The sequence below is a fragment of the Aquarana catesbeiana genome, linkage group LG06 (assembly GCF_042186555.1).
Source record: "Aquarana catesbeiana isolate 2022-GZ linkage group LG06, ASM4218655v1, whole genome shotgun sequence".
NCBI classification, from domain to species: domain Eukaryota; kingdom Metazoa; phylum Chordata; class Amphibia; order Anura; family Ranidae; genus Aquarana; species Aquarana catesbeiana.
In genome coordinates, this window is record NC_133329.1 from 378,309,450 (window position 1) to 378,328,042 (window position 18,593).

The 18,593-nt window shown below is 40.5% G+C and overlaps 1 protein-coding gene across 6 annotated transcripts in view; it reads left to right on the forward strand.

The window, feature by feature from the left end:
* LRP1B (LDL receptor related protein 1B) overlaps nt 1-18,593 on the forward strand; it is a 2,172,167-nt gene that overhangs the window by 1,952,641 nt on the left and 200,933 nt on the right. For all 6 annotated transcript variants that reach the window (XM_073634235.1, XM_073634238.1, XM_073634240.1 and 3 more), the window contains 4 exons: nt 2,742-2,871; nt 9,035-9,141; nt 10,458-10,590; nt 16,754-16,876. In XM_073634235.1, coding sequence (XP_073490336.1) covers nt 2,742-2,871; nt 9,035-9,141; nt 10,458-10,590; nt 16,754-16,876 — 493 coding nt within the window. The remainder of the gene's footprint in view (nt 1-2,741; nt 2,872-9,034; nt 9,142-10,457; nt 10,591-16,753; nt 16,877-18,593) is intronic.

Sequence of the window (18,593 nt, forward strand, 5' to 3'; positions counted from 1 at the left end):
AAGTTATGTGTAATAAAATGGAATGACAGAGGGAAAAAGTATTGAACACATGAAGAAAAGGAGGTGAAAAAAGGCAAGGAAAGCCAACACCAGCTGAAATCTATCAGTAATTAGAAAGCAATCCTACCCCTTGTCAATGCAAATGAATATAAGCTGGTTCAGTCTCAACTGATGGCTTAAAAAAGATGTCTCACTACCAAGGTGTCACACAAGAAACATCTCATGATGGGTAAAAGCAAAACGCTCTCAAGACCTTTGCAACCTTATTGTTGCAAAACATACTGGCATTGGTTACAGAAGAATTTCTAAACTTCTGAATGTTCCAGTGAGCACATTTTACCATAAACCAGCCATGACCATGTGCTTCTCGCAAGATTTGTGACACAGGAATGAAAAGAATTATCAGAAGAGTTGTCCAAGAACCAAGGACTACTTGTGGAGAGCTTCAGAAAGACCTGGAATTAGCAGGTACAATTGTTTTAAAGAAAACAATAAGTAATGCATTCAACCGCCATGGCCTGTATACACGCTCACCACACAAGACTCCATTGCTGAAGAAAGAGCATGTTGAAGCTCGTTTAAAATTTGCTGCACAACATTTAGACAAGCCTGTGAAACACTGGGAGAATATAGTCTGGTCAGATGAGACCAAAATTTAACTCTTTGGATGACATAATACACTCCATGTTTGGAGGTCAAATGGCACTGCACACCCCCCCAAAAACACCCCCCTACCAACAGTGAAGTTTGGAGGTGGGACCATCATGGTGTGGGGCTGTTTTTCAGCATACGGTACTGGCAAACTTCATGTAATTGAAGGAAGGATGAAAGGGAAAATTTACCAGGACATTCTTAAAAAAAAAACTGCTGCCATCTACCAGGATGATGAAGATGAAACAAAGGTGGACATTTCAGCAAGACAATGATCCCAAACACAAAGCCAAGGAAACTCTCAATTGGTTTCAAAGAAAAAAAAAGATAAAGCTGCTAGAATCAATTACTTGAATCCAATAGAAAAACTATGAAAAGAACTAAAGATCAGAGTTCATAGAAGAGGCCTATGGAATGTTCAAGATTTGAAGAATATTTGTGTGGAAGAATGGGGGTTATTTACAAAAGGCAAATCCACGTTGCACTACAAGTGAAATTGCACTGAAAGTGCACTTTGAAGTGTAGTCGCTGTAAATCTGAGGGGTCGATCTGAAATGAGGGGAAGCTCTGCTGATTTTATCATCCAATCATGTGCAAGCTAAAATACTGTCTTTTATTTTCCTTACATGTCCCCCTCGGATCTACAGCGACTGCCCTTCCAAGTGCACTTTCAGTGCAATTTCAAGTGCACTTTGCACTTGTAGTTTGCACTTGTAGTGCAAAGTGGATTTGCCTTTCGTAAAAAAACCCCAATGGGTAAAAATCACACCTGAGCAATGCATGTGACTAGTTTTTCCATATAGGAGGTGTTTTGAAGCTGTCATTGCCAACAAAGGATTTTGTACAACGTATTAAACAAATTCCAATTAGTGTATTCAATACTTTTTCCTTGTGTCATTCTATTTTATTACAAATAAATTAATTTCTGAACTTATTTGTTTTGGTTTCTTTGTATGTATGGATTGCATGGGTTGTTGCCCACATTCATGTCAATAGCACCTTTAGAAATATATTCACCTAGAAAAATGGTGATGTGTTCAAAATGTATTTTACCTGCTGTATATAAATAAATAAACATATATATATATATATACTTGAGTAATGCGCAAGGTTGGTGTGCCCTCTTTTCTTTGTTTTACAGTGCTTCCATTGTGTTTCTCCCCTGACCCTTAGAGGGCAGAAAAACCTGAGCTTTCATCACCAAGAACCTGTGATATATCCATTTCCATTACACCACCTTTGAGCACACAGGAGAATACTTTTGTACTGTCTGTTTATGGGCCTGTTACTGTATCTGCCAGATTATGTTCTTTTAGTCCAAAGTTATCTAAGACTTGACCATGTAAGAGCAGAACGTTTTTTAAAAAAAAGTCTTATCTGATTTCACATAGATGAGGTATAAAAGCTGGTAACATGATGAGGATCTGTGGTCAGCATACAGTTATTGCTGACTCCTTGTGACCCTAAGGCTTCATCACATGGGCATATGTGTGTTTTTTACTTGGAACACAGGTTCTTACTGGCAGAACTAACATAAGGTCCTGCAGAAAACCTTGGACTCAACTGTATTCTACTTTTTTTTTTAACACCTTTAGACACGGTTCACATGATCGTGTGTAGACCCAGCTGTGTATGGTCCCATTGATTCCCATAGTGCTGGGTTAGTTGCATGAAAAACTGTACACTGCACACATCTAACGGTGACATTTTAGACCCCTGATTGGAAAGGGCTCTTATTGTATCCAGTCACTTCTATCTGCAAGCATTGGTCATACATGTTGCACAAAGAGTAGGAGCCACATTACATTTTTTTTTTTAGTGATGATTGGGGAATTAAACATATCACCACTGGATGTTCCAGAGAACACAGCTAATTTTTAATATGTTTTTGCATCACTGATTCTCCACTGTTAGTTAAAAAAAAGAGGCAGCACAATGTAGATTCTCCTTGAGAAAATCTCAGAAAAATATACTGTGTTTCAGAATAAAGTTCAGTGTTCCATTTTTCAGTTTTATTGCATTGTTCTTTCTGTCTCTGAGGATTAAAATTAGGTCACTGAGTTCTTCTTTTTCATTGTCTGTTTGGGTAGAGAAACTGTGAGAATGGCTGCTCAAAAGACCAGTTCCAGTGTTCCACCGGTCAATGCCTACCAGCGAAGTGGAAATGTGATGGCCATGAAGACTGCAAAGGTGGAGAAGATGAGAAAAACTGCGAGCCGGGTACTGAAATAATTGATTTAAGGGTTCTAGTGGAAAAACCTTTCCAACACAGCTGCCTGTTTTAGAGTTCATTTTTACCTAGAGTACAGTATTTCCAAAGAGAGGGTGAGGATGGTATTATTAAACATGAGTCTGTGCTGGGTCAGAGAAGTCAAACACTAGCACTTGAATTTCTTACATTATCCCTAGGCAGGCATTAAAAATCAATGCAGTTAAAAGAGAGAAAAAATATGTAGGAGTTCCTATAAAATGGAGCATGAATATTGCTCTGTCTGTTGAGCTCTGCAGGGTTGTGCATACAATTTATGGCCCATTTATAAATTGTAGGCCATGGTGCGGAGCCTGTCATGCCATATGGAGTTTTCTCTGCTTAATGCAGTGATTGATGGAGAGCTGGTCATGTGACTTTAACAGGTCATATAACTGGGCTCTCCTACCTGCTTTTTTTGTCAGTCTCCTTTCACTCTTAAGGCCTGTACACACGATCGGACTTTTTGACAACAAACATGCAAATTAGCTGTTTTGGGGCAACATCCGACCGTGTGTACGCTCCTTCGGACAAACTTTTTAGGTTTTCATCTGACTTTTGTTGGCTGTGCGAATGGACAAACTTTCCGGCAACAAAAGTCGGATGGAGCAAAGTCTGATCGTGTGTACACAAAGCCATCGGACTTTTGTACAAACTACAGTACCTGCCTGCGAAAATGTTGGGATCGCGCTGGTTCTCGGCGACAGGGTACTGTACATCTCGCGCTGGCTGAAATAGGAAAAGCACATTTTCCTATTGCAGCCAGCGCGAGAGGGAATTCCCCTCTGGGAGCATACCAGGCCCTTAGGTCTGGTATGGATTTTAATGGGAACCCCCTACTCCGAAAAAATGGCGTGGGGGTCCCATGCCAGACCCTTGTCCAAGCATGCAGCCCGGCCAGTCAGGAAAGGGGGTGGGGATGAGCGAGTGCCCCCCCCCTGAGCCATACCAGGCCACATGCCCTCAACATGGGGGGTGGGCACTTTGGGGCAGGGGGGCGCCCTGCGGGAAAGTTTGTACAAAGCCCTATCGTGTGTATGAGGCTTTATTGTGACCTCCACCCACTTAGGGCTCCCAAAGCCAGAGGAATGCAATGCACATTTATAAAGAATACCACTTTTTTTTATTAATGGGCAGTGCTGCTTCTTCTTTTTTTTCTTAAAAGAGAAGTATGGAAATGTTTTTTTTTTTGTTTTGTTTTTTTTATCATACTTACCTAGGTGGATGCAGCATCGGTCCAGTGCTGCATCTGTCCCCCTGCTGGCTCTAAAACTGAGAACTGAGCGACTAAACACTGCCGATTGCTCAGTTCTCAGAGCTCCCTAAGCAGAGAGATGGTGACTGTCAGTCACCGGTTCTCTGCTCTGCCCCCCCCCACGCTTGCTGGAGCGCTGGGCTGCAGAGGAGCGGGAGCGGCCGGCTCAGCCTCTCAGTGACTCGCTGAGGGGCTGGGCTGGATGCTGGCTCAGTCATGGGCAGATTCAGACCAGATGGTTGCGATCTTTCCCGAGCCTGGACCGGCTCTAGGACATCTGCCAACAACAGGCTTCAGACTGCTGTCTGCTGAAAACGAGTCACAGGAGTGCAGAACGAACTGCACTCCTGTGGTCCATAGGAGAAGTACAGACAAACAAACTTTGGCTGTACTTCTCCTTTAAACACTTTAAGGACCAGTTAACACCATGCCAGTACATAAATCACACAGGAACGCACTGTGCATTCCTGTGCGTTTCAGACCACATGCAAAACACGCAATTTGGGATCTGTAGCGGATGTCAATAAAAAGTTAACAACATCCCAAACACAGGTCGCAAATGCAGTGCATTTGACGCACCTGCCCACACCGGTTCAATGCGATCCGGTTACAGTGTTTTTTAAAAAAGTAGTGCATGCACTATTTTGGTGCGAGGCAGTTCGATTTTAGCCCATTCAAAATGAATGTGCTGAAATCACACCGCACAGAACTGCATGTGAATCACTCACAAGTGCATTTCCCTGAGATTCATGTGTGGACATGGTGTGAACCAGCAATAAGGAGTCATTTTAAAAAGAAGCAATTAAGCCATACTGCGGCCATACAGCTATCTTTTTGAATGTAAAGTGGTCCTTAGGCTTGAAATTAGAGATAAGCGAAAGAATGTGTGTGGGTTGGAAACTGTGAAGGATTGGGATGCTTGGTGCAAACAGACAAACTGATTAGTTCTTCCCCTAACCAGCGGTTTTGCCGTATTTTGCGATTTCCAGCAGCCAGCAGTTAAAACATTCCTATCCTGAACGTGATTCTTCTGTGTTCAGGAGAGGGAGGTTGAGGGAGATTGAACTTCCCCTAACCGCAGCAGCTCCTAAACGATCCTAAAAGCATTTGGGGTTAATTTACTAAAGGTAAAGAGACTGTGCACTTTGCAAAGAGGTAAAGCTTCACTTTGCAAAGAGTACCCAATCATATAAAAAAAACTGCATTTTTGCTTGCACATGATTGGACAATGGACATCAGCAGAGCTTCTGCTCATATACTAAGCTCTGGAGCAACTGCACTTGCAGAGTGCACAGTCTATTTGCCTTTAGTAAATCAACCTCTATGGGTACATGGACTCATAGGTGTTGATTTATTAAAGACAATCCCCTCTGCACTACAAGTGCACTGCAAGTGCACTTGAAAGTGCACTGAAAGTGCACTTGGAAGGGCAGTCACTGTAGATCAGAGTAGAAGATCTGAAATGAGGGGAAGCTCTGCTAATTTTATTATACAATCATGTGCAAGCTAAAATGCTGTTTTTTATTTTCCTTATATGTCCCCCTCAGATCTACAGCAATTGCACTTCCAAGTGCACTTTCAAGTGCGCTTGTAGTGCAAAGTGGATTTGCCTTTAGTAAATAACCCCCATAGGCTTTTATGGAGTTGAGTTTAGGAGCTGTAGTGTACATGAAGCCTAAGAGAGATAAAATGTGGCCATCTTACTACGGCATTAGGCTAATAAGGAAGAAGTAACACAGACCCAACAGAAATCCAGCGTACTGCTAACTTCCTGTAGCGGAGTGATAACACTGCCTGGGCTGTACTAAAATCCCAAACAGTGTTTTCAGGACTACAGAACACCTCCGCCCCCATTATCCCCACTAGATAAGAGTGAGGTGTTCTATAGTCAGGCAAAAGAGAACTAATTTGGGGAAGACAAATTTGCTTTGGATTTCAGTGAAACAAAGGCAGGATTGTCAGCTCACAAGAGGAAGTTAGGATCACACTGGATTTCTGGCAGGAACAACAGGTATTTTTCTGTACTTGCAACATTATTACAAAACAGTATAAAGTTCATGCAGTGCAGAAATGTACTGAATATGTTTTTTATTTTAGCCCAAACAAATACTTTAAAGTGGAGCTCCACCCAAAAGAGGAAGCTCCACTGAGTTGTAACGAAAGTTATATACATTTTTTTAAAGGAGCTAATTTGGCTGGGCTTTTTTTTTTTTTTTTTTTTTTTTTTTACAGTATTATTTTTAATATTTGTTTACAATTTTTCAGGAGCCCTGTTTGGGGGCTTTGGTGAAATATCAAGGGCCTAAACAGACCCCTGTGGTCTCACTTTAGAGACAGAGAAAAGGACTGAAGACAGAGCTTCCCCAGTCGCTTTCTCTGCAGCCTCAGCTGCACTGGACAGTGAAGGAATGGGAAGTGCTCTGTGCTGAGCAGCATAGTTTACTATGTTTCACTTAAGAATGAACACAGAAGAAATCCGTACAGATCACTCACTGTGTTCATTCAGAAAAGGAAGGAGCTGGTAAATGTAAATATTTACCGGCTCCTTCCCTTGCTCTCAATCCTGAAACAAACACCGCAGCAGCCGGAGGGAGAGAATGGAAGCTGGCAACACTGCAGGAGGGAGGCAGGGGTTCCAGGAAGCAGGGGGAATCAGTAGTGCACAGGTTGATTAGGGTGTGCCCAGGAATACCTAGCACACCCTGTGCACACACCAATGGAGCCCCCCCAGTTCCTCTCTATTTACCCTTAGTAGGTCTCCATTCCTCTCCATTTACCCATTCTCTTCACGTACCCTACATGAGTCCCTATCCCTCCACCTACCCTTAGTGAGCCCCTCTTCTCTCCACTTACCCTACATGAGCCCCTTTCCTTCCACTTTCCCTTAGTGAGCCCCCCTTCTTTCCACTTACCATTGGTGAGATCCCTCTTCTCCTTTTACCCTTAGATTGCCTCTCTCACCTGCACTAAATTTACCCTTTGTGCCTCCCTTTCCCCTGTACTTATTCTTAGTTAGCCCCCTTCAATCCTCGTGCCTTTTGTGAGCCCCTTTCCTTATACTTTCCCTTAAATAATCACCTCTTTTCTCCCTTTACATTTAGCGAGACCTATTCTTTTCCATTTTTTCTTAGTAAGCCCCCTCCTCTGCACCTAATTTCCCCTTTGTGCATCTTTTGTCCAATCATTTACCCTTAATGGGCACAGGAGGTGGGTTTAATGATACTAAGCATCACTCACTCCAGTAGACCAGTGATATCTAGTGACAGATAATTATTACTTTGGGGATAGAATGGGGGGAGGGGACTTTAGTGAGTATTGTGTGAGTATTGCATTGAAATAGCTTTATTTATTTTAACATGTCTTAGTCTATTGATTTTTTTTTTTTAAGCTAGACTTCTGCATTAACAATTGAGCATTTGCTTTGAGGTTCTTGGTGATTTTCCCAGGCTGGAAATCTACTTACTGTTTATTAACTACATTTATCAGGCACTTTTTCTACAATAAACCTGCTGAATGTGATCCAGTCAATTAATATTCAATTAACCAGCCTTTGTACTGTATATCTATAGAGAAACACTGAAAACACCAATTAAGTCACTTGAATAATCATCATTTATTTTCCCAGTAATTTAAAGTATAATTTTAGAAAGGATTTAATTTGCAGTTACCCAAAATTACATCTGTTACCTTTAAATCAAAGACATGTCACATCAGTTACATCCTTATGGATAATATGAGCGTTGGAGTATTAATAAATATGGCAGCAGATAGACAGCCCTTTCAGGTATGAATCACTTCTGTCACCTCTCTGACGTCACTCCTGTCATAGTTGTGCTTAAAACTACAATGCCACAAATGAAAATGAAAATGCCTCTTTTAATTTATTGCATTTACCAGTAACTTTATTTAAAAAAAAAATATGATTTATTTAAACACCTTTGAGTTTTTTTACCCCCTCCCCTCATAGCTACAACAGTCTCCACATATCTGGGAAGGCTTCCAGCATGGTTTTGGATTTTATCTGTGGGCATTACATTTGTAACGTTAGGCACTGATGTTGGATATAAGGACTTGGTTCGCAATTGGTGTTTTATTTCACCCAAAGGTGTTCAGTAAGGTTGAGGATATGGATCTGGGGAGACCACTTGAATTTTTCTGCGTCAAACTCTTCAGATCATGGAGCTAGCCTTGTGGGTAGTCATGCTGGAATTGAAATTAGCCTTCACCAAACTTTTGCACAAAGTTAGACGTGTAGAATTGCCCAAAATATCTTAGCATGCTGTAATACTAATAGTACCCTTTCTTTGAAACACCGGAACTCAATAATTTAGGGTATTTATTCTTTGGACATATAGAGGGTTATTTACGAAAGGCAAATCCACTTTGCACTGCAAGTGCCCTTGGAAAGGGCACTTAAAGTGCACTTGGAAGTGCAGTCGCTCTAAACTTAAGGGGTAGATCTGAAAATCTGCTGATTTTCTCATCCAATCATGTGCAAGCTAAAATGTTGTTTTTTATTTTCCTCGCATGTCCCCCTCGGATCTACAGCGACTTTACTTCCAAGTGCACTTGCAGTGCAAAGTGGATTTTCCTTTAGTAAATAACCCCCACAGTGTGTATTTGCTATGGCTTATGTCATCTAACTTTTCAATAAAGAAAAATCTATTAGCACCAAAGCATTCCATAAAGAAGGTTCCAAATGAACTACAAGCCATTCAATAATAAAACATATACATAATCTTCACTACTTTATCTCTACATTATTGATAATTAACGAGAGCTATAAACTTCTCTATGGCCTTAGAAATAGTTAAGAGTTTGTTGTTAGCTATTAGATGGACATTTCTAATGTAAATTCTTTTTTTTTTTTTTTTTGCAAGCCTCACCAACCTGTTCTTCCAGCGAGTATGTCTGCAATAGTGGAGGTTGTATCTCAGCATACCTGAGGTGTAATGGCGAATATGATTGTGCAGATGGCTCAGATGAGGTGAGTGATGGATATTTATGCCTATTTATTATTGTTTTATTTTGAGTGTTAAAGTTCCTGTTTTGGGAAATAGAGGAGGTTGAGGGGGCCACACACAGACGCTCTTTAATTAGAAAAACAATGGAAATTGGACTTTGAAGGTCTTTTAAGATTTACCCATAGACAAGAGATGATTGTAGTATAGTCCAGGAAATAATAAAACTTGGAGCCCAGCCAAAAAAGTGGAGATTGTTGTCTAATTTATCCATTCAGAGCAAAACCATGGGTTTGCTTTAAATGCTCTCTTCCTGAGCAGAAGTTTCAAGTTTAGACATGTCGTTCGTGCGTTAAGGCTACTAGAAGAGGACATTTTTTAAATGTATTTGCTTGCTTTTTATAGAATAGATTACATTTTTTTAACACTTATAACATATCACCAAGAGACAGACACTGGCTACTCTTGCAGACTCCACTAGCATCAAACTCCACAAGAGTGCACACACCACTAACACTGAACAGTACATTCACTTCACACAATAGTTCCTCACCCGGTGATGGAAGATCCTGTTGGATAAACTTGTATTTTAAATTTTACTTGCTTAAAAGAATATTTACAAAAGTCCAAATAAAGCATAGTAATCAAGCCATTTTCTTTAAATGATAACACTCAACTTGTCATAAGCCACTCCAAAGTAATGGACAATGAGCGTGGTTGGAACAAACTCCTCATGGTTGGTCAGGTGCTCACCAATGTCCCACACTATGGTGCTTTCCTTCACTGTCAACTAAATTTCTAGGCCCATTCAAATAGGGTACCCATGCAGAGATAAATGTGACTCCTTTACTCCTTACACCCTTTTAGTTCTGCTGGAAAAGCTTTTAAATCCCTACCAACCTACCTCTCCAAATATAAACCAAACATAATGCCAAAAAAAACTAACAGGGACCAAATCCTACCCATCTCTCCCTCATTACACACTGAAGGGAAATAAGAGCAGAGGGATGTTTTATCAATATTTTGCTGCTCCTTCACTGTTCAATCACGGGGGGGGGATAGCCAGGCTGTACTGCTTAACTGCAGTAGAGAAGAGCCAGGTCACCTGTCTGTGCTGTCTGAAAAGTTGGGAATATTATGACTGGCTGGACAAAATGACTAATCTTTTAGCAAGAAAAATAGCTCTGATATACTGTATGCATTTCATTTGTGTATTTAGCTTTGCTTCATTCAGCCTTATATTCAGACTATTGCCAAGGTAAAAATACCTTTGTGATTCTATCTAGTTTAGAATATTTTACATATTAAGATGATTAATGGTTGTTTTTTCTCTTTAATACAGCTGGACTGTGTGATGGAATGTAAAGAGAACCAGTTCCGCTGCAAGAACAGAGCTTACTGTGTCCCAATCAGGTGGCTGTGCGATGGTGTTCATGACTGCGTGGATGGGAGTGATGAAGATAATTGTGAGAGAGGTTAGATAGTCTATTAAACTCTCTAAATTATCTGCTATCATGTATCTCATTTGCTCTGTATGCTCTGATAAACCAGTAGCACCACCGTGCCCTGTAAATCTGATTAACCGAATGCTGGTAAAGTGCAGAGGAGACCGTCACAATAAGTCTACATCTGTGTTAAAGGATGCTACAAAGCTTACAAAGCTTATTTTATTATTATAAAAGAAGTGTCCTAGCCACTTCACCTCCGGAAGATTTATCCCCCCCCCTTCCCAACCAGGTCATTCTTTGCGATACGGCACTGCGTTACTTTAACTGACAATTGCGCTGTCATAATAATAAAATTAGAGCTGCGCATAAGATTAATGTATAAATATAAACTGTGAGAAAATAAGTCTTAATAAAAAGACAAAAGTCCTTTCACAAAAAGTGATATTGCACCAGTGTGTTAATGAAATGAATCCTGCAGTATGAAGTCCAATGGTGATATAGGAGAATCTTCCACATGGTAATAACACCATCTGTTACCCACGGTGTGATATGACCTCCACCGTCATAGAAATGCCTGCTTACCAGCTAAATTGGACCCCTTACAGAGAGAGGTCAGTAGCGCTTGTGGCTTATACCCAGCCAAGGTTCTTGTTCCTCCAGGAAGGGTAAAGCGATTAGCTAATCCCACCTTGCATGGAATGGTCACAACAACAGATCAACATACAAGATCGATTTTGTAATGATTGCGGCGCTTCTCCGAACACATACAGCATGAGGTCCACCTCAGGATATCCCATACATTGACATTCCCCGAAAAGAGCTTTCTCTTGGTGGTTTTTGATCACCTCTGCGGTTTTTATTTTTTGCACTGTAAACAAAAAACAACCAACAATTTTGAAAAAAAAAAAACAATATTTTTTACTTTCTGCTCTAAAACATATCTAATAAAAAAATGTAAAAAATCTAATTTCTTCATCAATTTAGGCCAATATATATTCTGCTACATATTTTTGGTATCCCAATAAGCGTATATTGATTGGTTTGCGCAAAAGTTATAGCGTCTACAAACTATGGGATATATTTATGGAATCTTTATTTATTCATTTTTTATTAGCAATGGCGGCGATCAGTGACTTATAGCGGGACTGCGATATTGTGGTGGACAAATCAGACTCCCAACTAATGACACTGGCAGCGAAGGGGTTCACATCCGGGTCGATCAAAGGATTAAATATGTGCCTAGCTGGTGATTCAGTGTAGTGGGGGAGATGCTTTTACTACTGGAAGGCATGGATCTGTATTTCTGCTTTACAGGAACACAGGATCGATGCCTTCTGTACTGATAGAATGGCAATCTGCCTTGTTTACATAGGCAGACTGGCGTTCTGCCTGTGTATCAAACAATCAGCGGGTGCCGGCGGACATCGGGCCCACAGGATCTGCTGATAAGCTCCCGCTGTGTAAAATCTTAGCGGGAGCGAGCCGCTGACAGCGCGTCCTTGCGCCTGATACCTGGAAGTGCAGGACCACGTATATGTAAATGTGCTATGGGCCGATCGACAAGTGGCTAGAGATTAGAGTTGCTGAAGCATCAACACAAATGTGTCCAAAATGCATGTTTTAGTTTTGTATGATAGCTTGCAAGCTTAAACACATTGGCTTCTTTTATAGACAAACATATTTCCAGGCCGCAGACCACTGTGTTTTATCTTCTCACTCTCAACAAGTTTTATTTAATACACTGCATAGCACCAAAATTTTAGCTAGCAATTTGGTATCGGAGTTTAACAGGGAAATGGGTCTACTGTTACTGCAACTTTGGGGAAACTTCCCCAGTTTTGGCAAGACCTTCACATGAGCTAGAAATGCTTCTGGGGGTAGGGAATTAGTGGTATTGATGGAATTGATGTAGCTACAGAGAGGAGAAGCCAGAATGGAAAAAAATGTATAATATGTATTGGTAAAGCCATCTGGCCCAGGGCTATTTCCTAAGGGCAATATAGCCCACCGGCGCTTAACTCCTCACTGGTTATTGGGTGCTCATGATCCTCAAGAACCTGGGAGGGTAAAGTAGGGAACTCAGAGCTTCTAAGGTAGTCCCTTATACTATCAGCTTGAGTCAGATCCTCTCCCTTCGGAGAACCGGGCGAGACATTGTACAAGGCAGCATAAAGCTGTTGAAAATCTTTGGCAATGGAATTGGTGTCTACTACAGTACTTGCGTGTCTTGGACTGCCAAGTAATACACATGGCGTAAAACTTGTTGTTTCATAAATTGCCTGGCCAACAGTCTGCCGCACTTATTCCCTTGTTCATAAAAACAGTGTGCAAAATACCGGAGTTTATCCCTGGCTCTGCAATCCAAACACTGGGAAAGGCTAGATTAATCCTTATTTATATCCTGGTTCCCTTCAAAAGCAATTATTCCATATATAATTCTCATGGAAAAAAAAGTTGTATGATCTTCCTTTACATAGGGATAGTGGTTTAAAAATGAAGATGTCAATCCAAAGAGGTGTGTTTATATTACTCAGTCTTATTCTTCCTAAAAAGATTTTCCATTGTTTCTTGCAATTTATCTCTTTGTAAAATTGTCACACACAATGAAACACGTATGTTCCCAATCTCCAATCTTAACAAAAGAAGCAAGACATAATATTATACATAAGACAGAGAAAGAAAAATGTCACCTTTGTGCGTCTTTGCCATGCACAATAAATTACTCTTGTTGACTGCTTTTGACAGAGTGGAAAATCTACTCAATAGCTTCTAAGTCCTTGTGGAAGAATAGCTTAAGACTATCTGTGCCATGGCCCGTAGTTTACCGAAACAAAGAAAGGAACCTTGATCTACTGTAACATTAAAAGCCAAGAGTTAAGAAAAAAGTTAAAATAAAAACAACAATAGGAAAATAAATAAATAAACTATGCTCAAGAGGTTTAACCTCAATAAACAAAAAAAAATACATTGGAAGCGTGGAATAAATAATATGTCAGAATCCATTCTCTGGAAATTGTTATTCATTATGAGGAATGACACAACTGCCACTTGGTATGAATATTGCCTTTGGGGCCTCTGTGTGAATTGCAGTACGCATTTGGAAAAGTAAGCTGGCCTTGACATTTAATAGTCTGAGGTTTTCATCTAAAATATAGCTGTTTTAGTAGTAATGATGGTTCTTATTCTCGGACATGGTTATTGTTAGCAATTGAGTGACTGTGTGCTAGAGTGGGTAGTCATTAACTTGGTGCCTGATTGCCAAGCTTGAAAGAGAGCTAAGAGATTAGGTAAAATGAAAAGTCTTTCCATGGGAACATTATTGCAATCAGATCTGTAAAATAGAAGCATTTTTGGAGTTGGTTTTGGCATTGCCAAATGTACCTTATTAGTGTCAGCTTTCCCATTTCCCTGTTTCAGTCAAGTCACAGTCCCCAATATAATGTCAAACATCAAATGCGGCCTTTGTAAAGGACCCAATATGGGCATGTTGATCCTTCTTGTGATTTTTTTCCTTTAAACAGATTGTCATTGAATATACTTATCATAATGTCAGTTTAAGGCTAAGTGAATGTAAGGCACTATTTTACTGCCATTTTAAAATGGACCCGAATTCAAAAAGTGAAGATTTGCCATCATAGGAAACATCTAGACATGTTAACTGTTCAGTTATACAAGTATAACTAAACCCAAGAACAAAAAATGCAATATTTTGCAGCCTATAGTCCATAGATGTGGTGGCAACATTAATTTTCTTTTCCCAGGCTAAGAAAATTTTCAGCAAATACAGTAAATACTGGTTGATCTTGCCAGAAATACAGTCCTTACTTCCTGTGAGCTGTGCCAATAATATCTTTCTTCCTAGCTATCTTCTGTAAGCCCTATCCCCCCATATAATGGAGATGAAGAAGTAAGGACATGTTTGTAGTCCATATCCGGGGAGCAGCCTAATGTGACTCTCTCTATAGATACAGTGGAGGAGTGACATAGCCACTCTGGGAAAGGAAGTGTGTTATTTGCAGGATTACCACATGAAAATAAAGCAAAAAAAGCTTTAAAGGATAAGTTTACTTTTTAAAAAAAGAAAAATTCTAAATGTACATTTTTTTGCAGGTAAAAAAATTTGCATTAATTTACTTTCTTAGTCTGCAAAGCATTGCACCAGCGATCAGCAGGTCACTAGTGCCATGCAGGGCTCCTGCAGATCAGTCAGTTTATCTGTGTGCCCATACATCCCGTACGGGCAGGCAGATACACTGACAAGAAGAATCAATGGACTACCATGGCGCTCCATAGGTAGCGGATGGATGTCGGGGCTTGTAGTTCATTCACACACAGAGCTGTGTGATTGAATGACGTGGCCGTGTGGGTGGAGCCCCGCACGGCTGGGCTGATTTCAAAAAGTGACAGCTAGTGTGGGGAACTTCTCCCTCTACTGCTATCATTGGGGTGGATTGGACAGCAAATGCATTTGGAACATGTTACATGCTCCACCCTAAAAAAAGGAGGAACATGTAACATGTTCCCAAAGGTGAACTTATCATTAAAAAAAAATAAAAAACTAATACAGCAATCGCAATCATAGCAATGACTAGTAAGCTACAATATGTTACATTTTTGGTTTTGGGTTTACTTACACTTTAAGCAGCATCCTGAAAGTTTTACCTTTTCTTTTGCATTCCTGGTGTTGTGGGTATGCTTGTGCACTCTTGTACCTACAACCTCATAGCTGTTAATTAGCAATGTGAGAAGCGCTGCTGCCTGTGGCTGCTAGTCTTAGTAGATTTGGAATGAGGTTTGGTGATGTTACGACTGTTCGGCCTGTTGGAAAGGAAACTGTGCTGCAAGCAGCTCCCTCCATGTTCACCTCTCCTGCTATTTCTTGAATGTTCTCCAACCAGTCATCAGATTACCAGTTATCAGGGGGCATCTCTGACATTAGAAAACAAATCCTTATTCCCCCTCCAAGATGACCACCTCGACACAAGGCACAGTAAGTTAGAGATGGGGGGAAAGATCAACTGCAGGGAAACCACAGGTTATACTGGTGATTAGTCCTTTGCCCTCTGCTTGTTTTTCTGGATGTAGTTTTGGATGGAGCAGTATTGTATTCTGTGGGCCCATGCGCACTGGTCTGTATATTGGTCCAAAATGTAAAGCAGGCGGAATCTGCCTGCATCCTATCACACCAAGGACGCTAGACAGCAGGAGCCCCCTGTGTCCTAGCAACCAAGGAGCATGAGCTGCCTGCATCCTAGCAACTAGGAGCAGGAGACATGTGCGTCCTAGCAACCAGGGTATAACTGCGCTATACTTGTCAGCTGACACCCGCCACCATCTGATCCGAAACTGTCTGCCAAAAACAGACAGATGGTTGTCCTATCCCTCATCGGATCGGATGGCATCGGATGGAAATGGACAGGCGGTCCGTTTCCATCCAGTTGCCCCATAGAGGATCAGCGGAGAGATCCCCCGCTGAGAAAGCAGATTCCGATTAGCAGAGGCACCCGTGGGAAAGGGGCCTTAGACATTCAATGGATATGCTTTTGCAACTCAAACCGTCCTCTGTAGTGGGCAGTGGGTTGATATTTTGTGCCATTGCATCATAGCGATGAGGCTGTGGAGGCTATCAAGGAGACCTACCTAAATACCTACCCTTTTGCTCACAATTCGAACTTTGTAGACCCTTCAATAAAAGGGTTGATGCAAAGTGCTAAGACTGTGCACAAGGTCAGCAGCTTAGAGTATTCAATCAGATTTCACTTTAATCCAGTCAAGAGAACTATATAAAATCTGGTTTGGTTGTTGTGGAGCGCTGCACTTTGCACATAGTTATTGCACTTTGCTGTGCCTTGTTAAATAAGCCCCATGGCATCACCATATTGATATCAGAGCGGTGGCATTTGTTTACATTTATACTGTTCTTGCAGTAACATGTTCTATCACGAAGACAAAGCAAGTAAGAGCTTTTATTCATGACAAATCATGCACAAATGATATTTTGTCTCTTTATAGAACATCTGATTTTATCAGTGTATTATAGCTGTTTTCCAATTACACTTAACATTCATCATTTACAGTATACCAGCTCAATTATTCTTTGTGAATTGCACTTGTAGTTTGCAGCCATGTCTCATTGTTTTCTGCCACCACAGGAAATGATAATCCTTGCTATTGTTTCTCTTTATTGAAGGGGAGAATATATGCAGAGCGGATGAATTTCTGTGTAATAATACTCTTTGCAAGCTTCATCTGTGGCTTTGTGATGGTGAAGATGATTGTGGAGATAATTCCGATGAAGTACCTGAAATGTGTGGTATGTACATTTAAACTTTTGTACTAGTCCTATGCTGTGCACTGTGGATGTGAATCCATCTCTGGGTATGACGAAGGCAGATATTTTTCTGGCTTAAAAAGTGGTATTAATCTCAAAAACAAAAATGTAATAAATTGCAGCTTATCAATCCTTAATATGGAAGCTGCATTTGTTTTAATTTTTAGGCATTTTTTTGCAATCGTTTTACCAAGTAATTAGGTCAGTAACAAACTTTTTGTCCTAAAGATTTCTTTCCTAATAATTACTATTATTATTATTATTATTATTATGTCGCCCTTTAACCACTTCAGCCCCGGAAGATTTTCCTCCTTAATGACCAGGCCATTTTTTGCGATACGGCACTGCGTTGCTCTAACTGACAATTGCACGGTTGTGCGACATTGTACCCAAACAAAATGAATGTCCCTTTTTTCCCACAAATAGAGCTTTCTTTTGGTGGTACAGTAAAACCTTAGATTGCGAGCATAATTCATTCCAGAAACATGCTTGTAATCCGAAGTGCTTGTATATTAAAGCAAAATTTCCCATAAGAAATAATGGAAACTCAGATGATTCGTTCCACAACCATTTATTTATACGTCTGTCAGTTTATAGTCCATATAAAAAGATTATAGCAATGTGATAGGTTGTGTAACCATAAAATGTCCATCCACAAATGGAAGCCTCCACAAGGGGATTAGAAGCAAAATCCAACAGGAGCTCCAGAGTATAAAAGAGAAGAGAGGCGCCTCTAAGTGTAGCAACATGGTTACATTTAATGAAGGTACAACATTTAGCAACTCACATGGGTGATGATTAAAAGAGGCACATCTAAGTATGCAGGCATCCGGGGTAAAGCTGTCCGCATAGACCATCCTCCGCACCGCCGGCTCTCACCGGTGTCAGTCTGCAATTGTGACCGGGAAGACTACTCTGCAGTGGAGCGATCTAAAAGTGAGGCTTGAAGTGCTCATGGAGCGCAGAGTAGAAGGGACGACATTAATGGCGGTGCGGAGGATGGTCTATGTCAGTGAGGGCGAACCTTGGCACCCCAGATGTTTTGAAACTACATTTCCCATGATGCTCATACACTCTGGAGTGTAGTTGGGCATCATGGGAAATGTAGTTCCAAAACATCTGGGGTGCCAAGGTTCGCCATCACTGGTCTATGTGGACAGCTTTACCCCAGATGCCTGCATACTTAGATGTGCCTGTTTAAATCATCAACCATGTGAGTTGCTAAATGTTGTACCTTCATTAAATGTAACCATATTGCTACACTTAGAGGCGCCTCTCTTCTCTTTTATATACAGTTGTGACATGACGCTACTTGTATATCAAGACATCGCTTGTATATCAAGTCAAAATTTATATAAAAATTTTGCTTGTCTTGCAAAACGCTCTCAGACCAAATTACTCTCAAGCCAAGGTTTTACTGTATTTGATCACCTCTGCGGTTTTTAATTTTTGCACTATAAACAAAAAAAGAGCGACCATTTTGAAAAAAAAAAACTATATTTTTTACTTTTTGCTATAATAAATATTTTTTTTTCAAAAAACAAATTTCTCCATCAGTTTGTATTTTTCTACAATAAGTGTATATTTATTGGTTTGCGCAAGTTATCGCGTCTACAAAATAGGGGATAGATTTATGGCATTTTTATTATTATTTTTTTTTTTACTAGTAATGGCGGCAATCTGCAATTTTTTTTTAGCA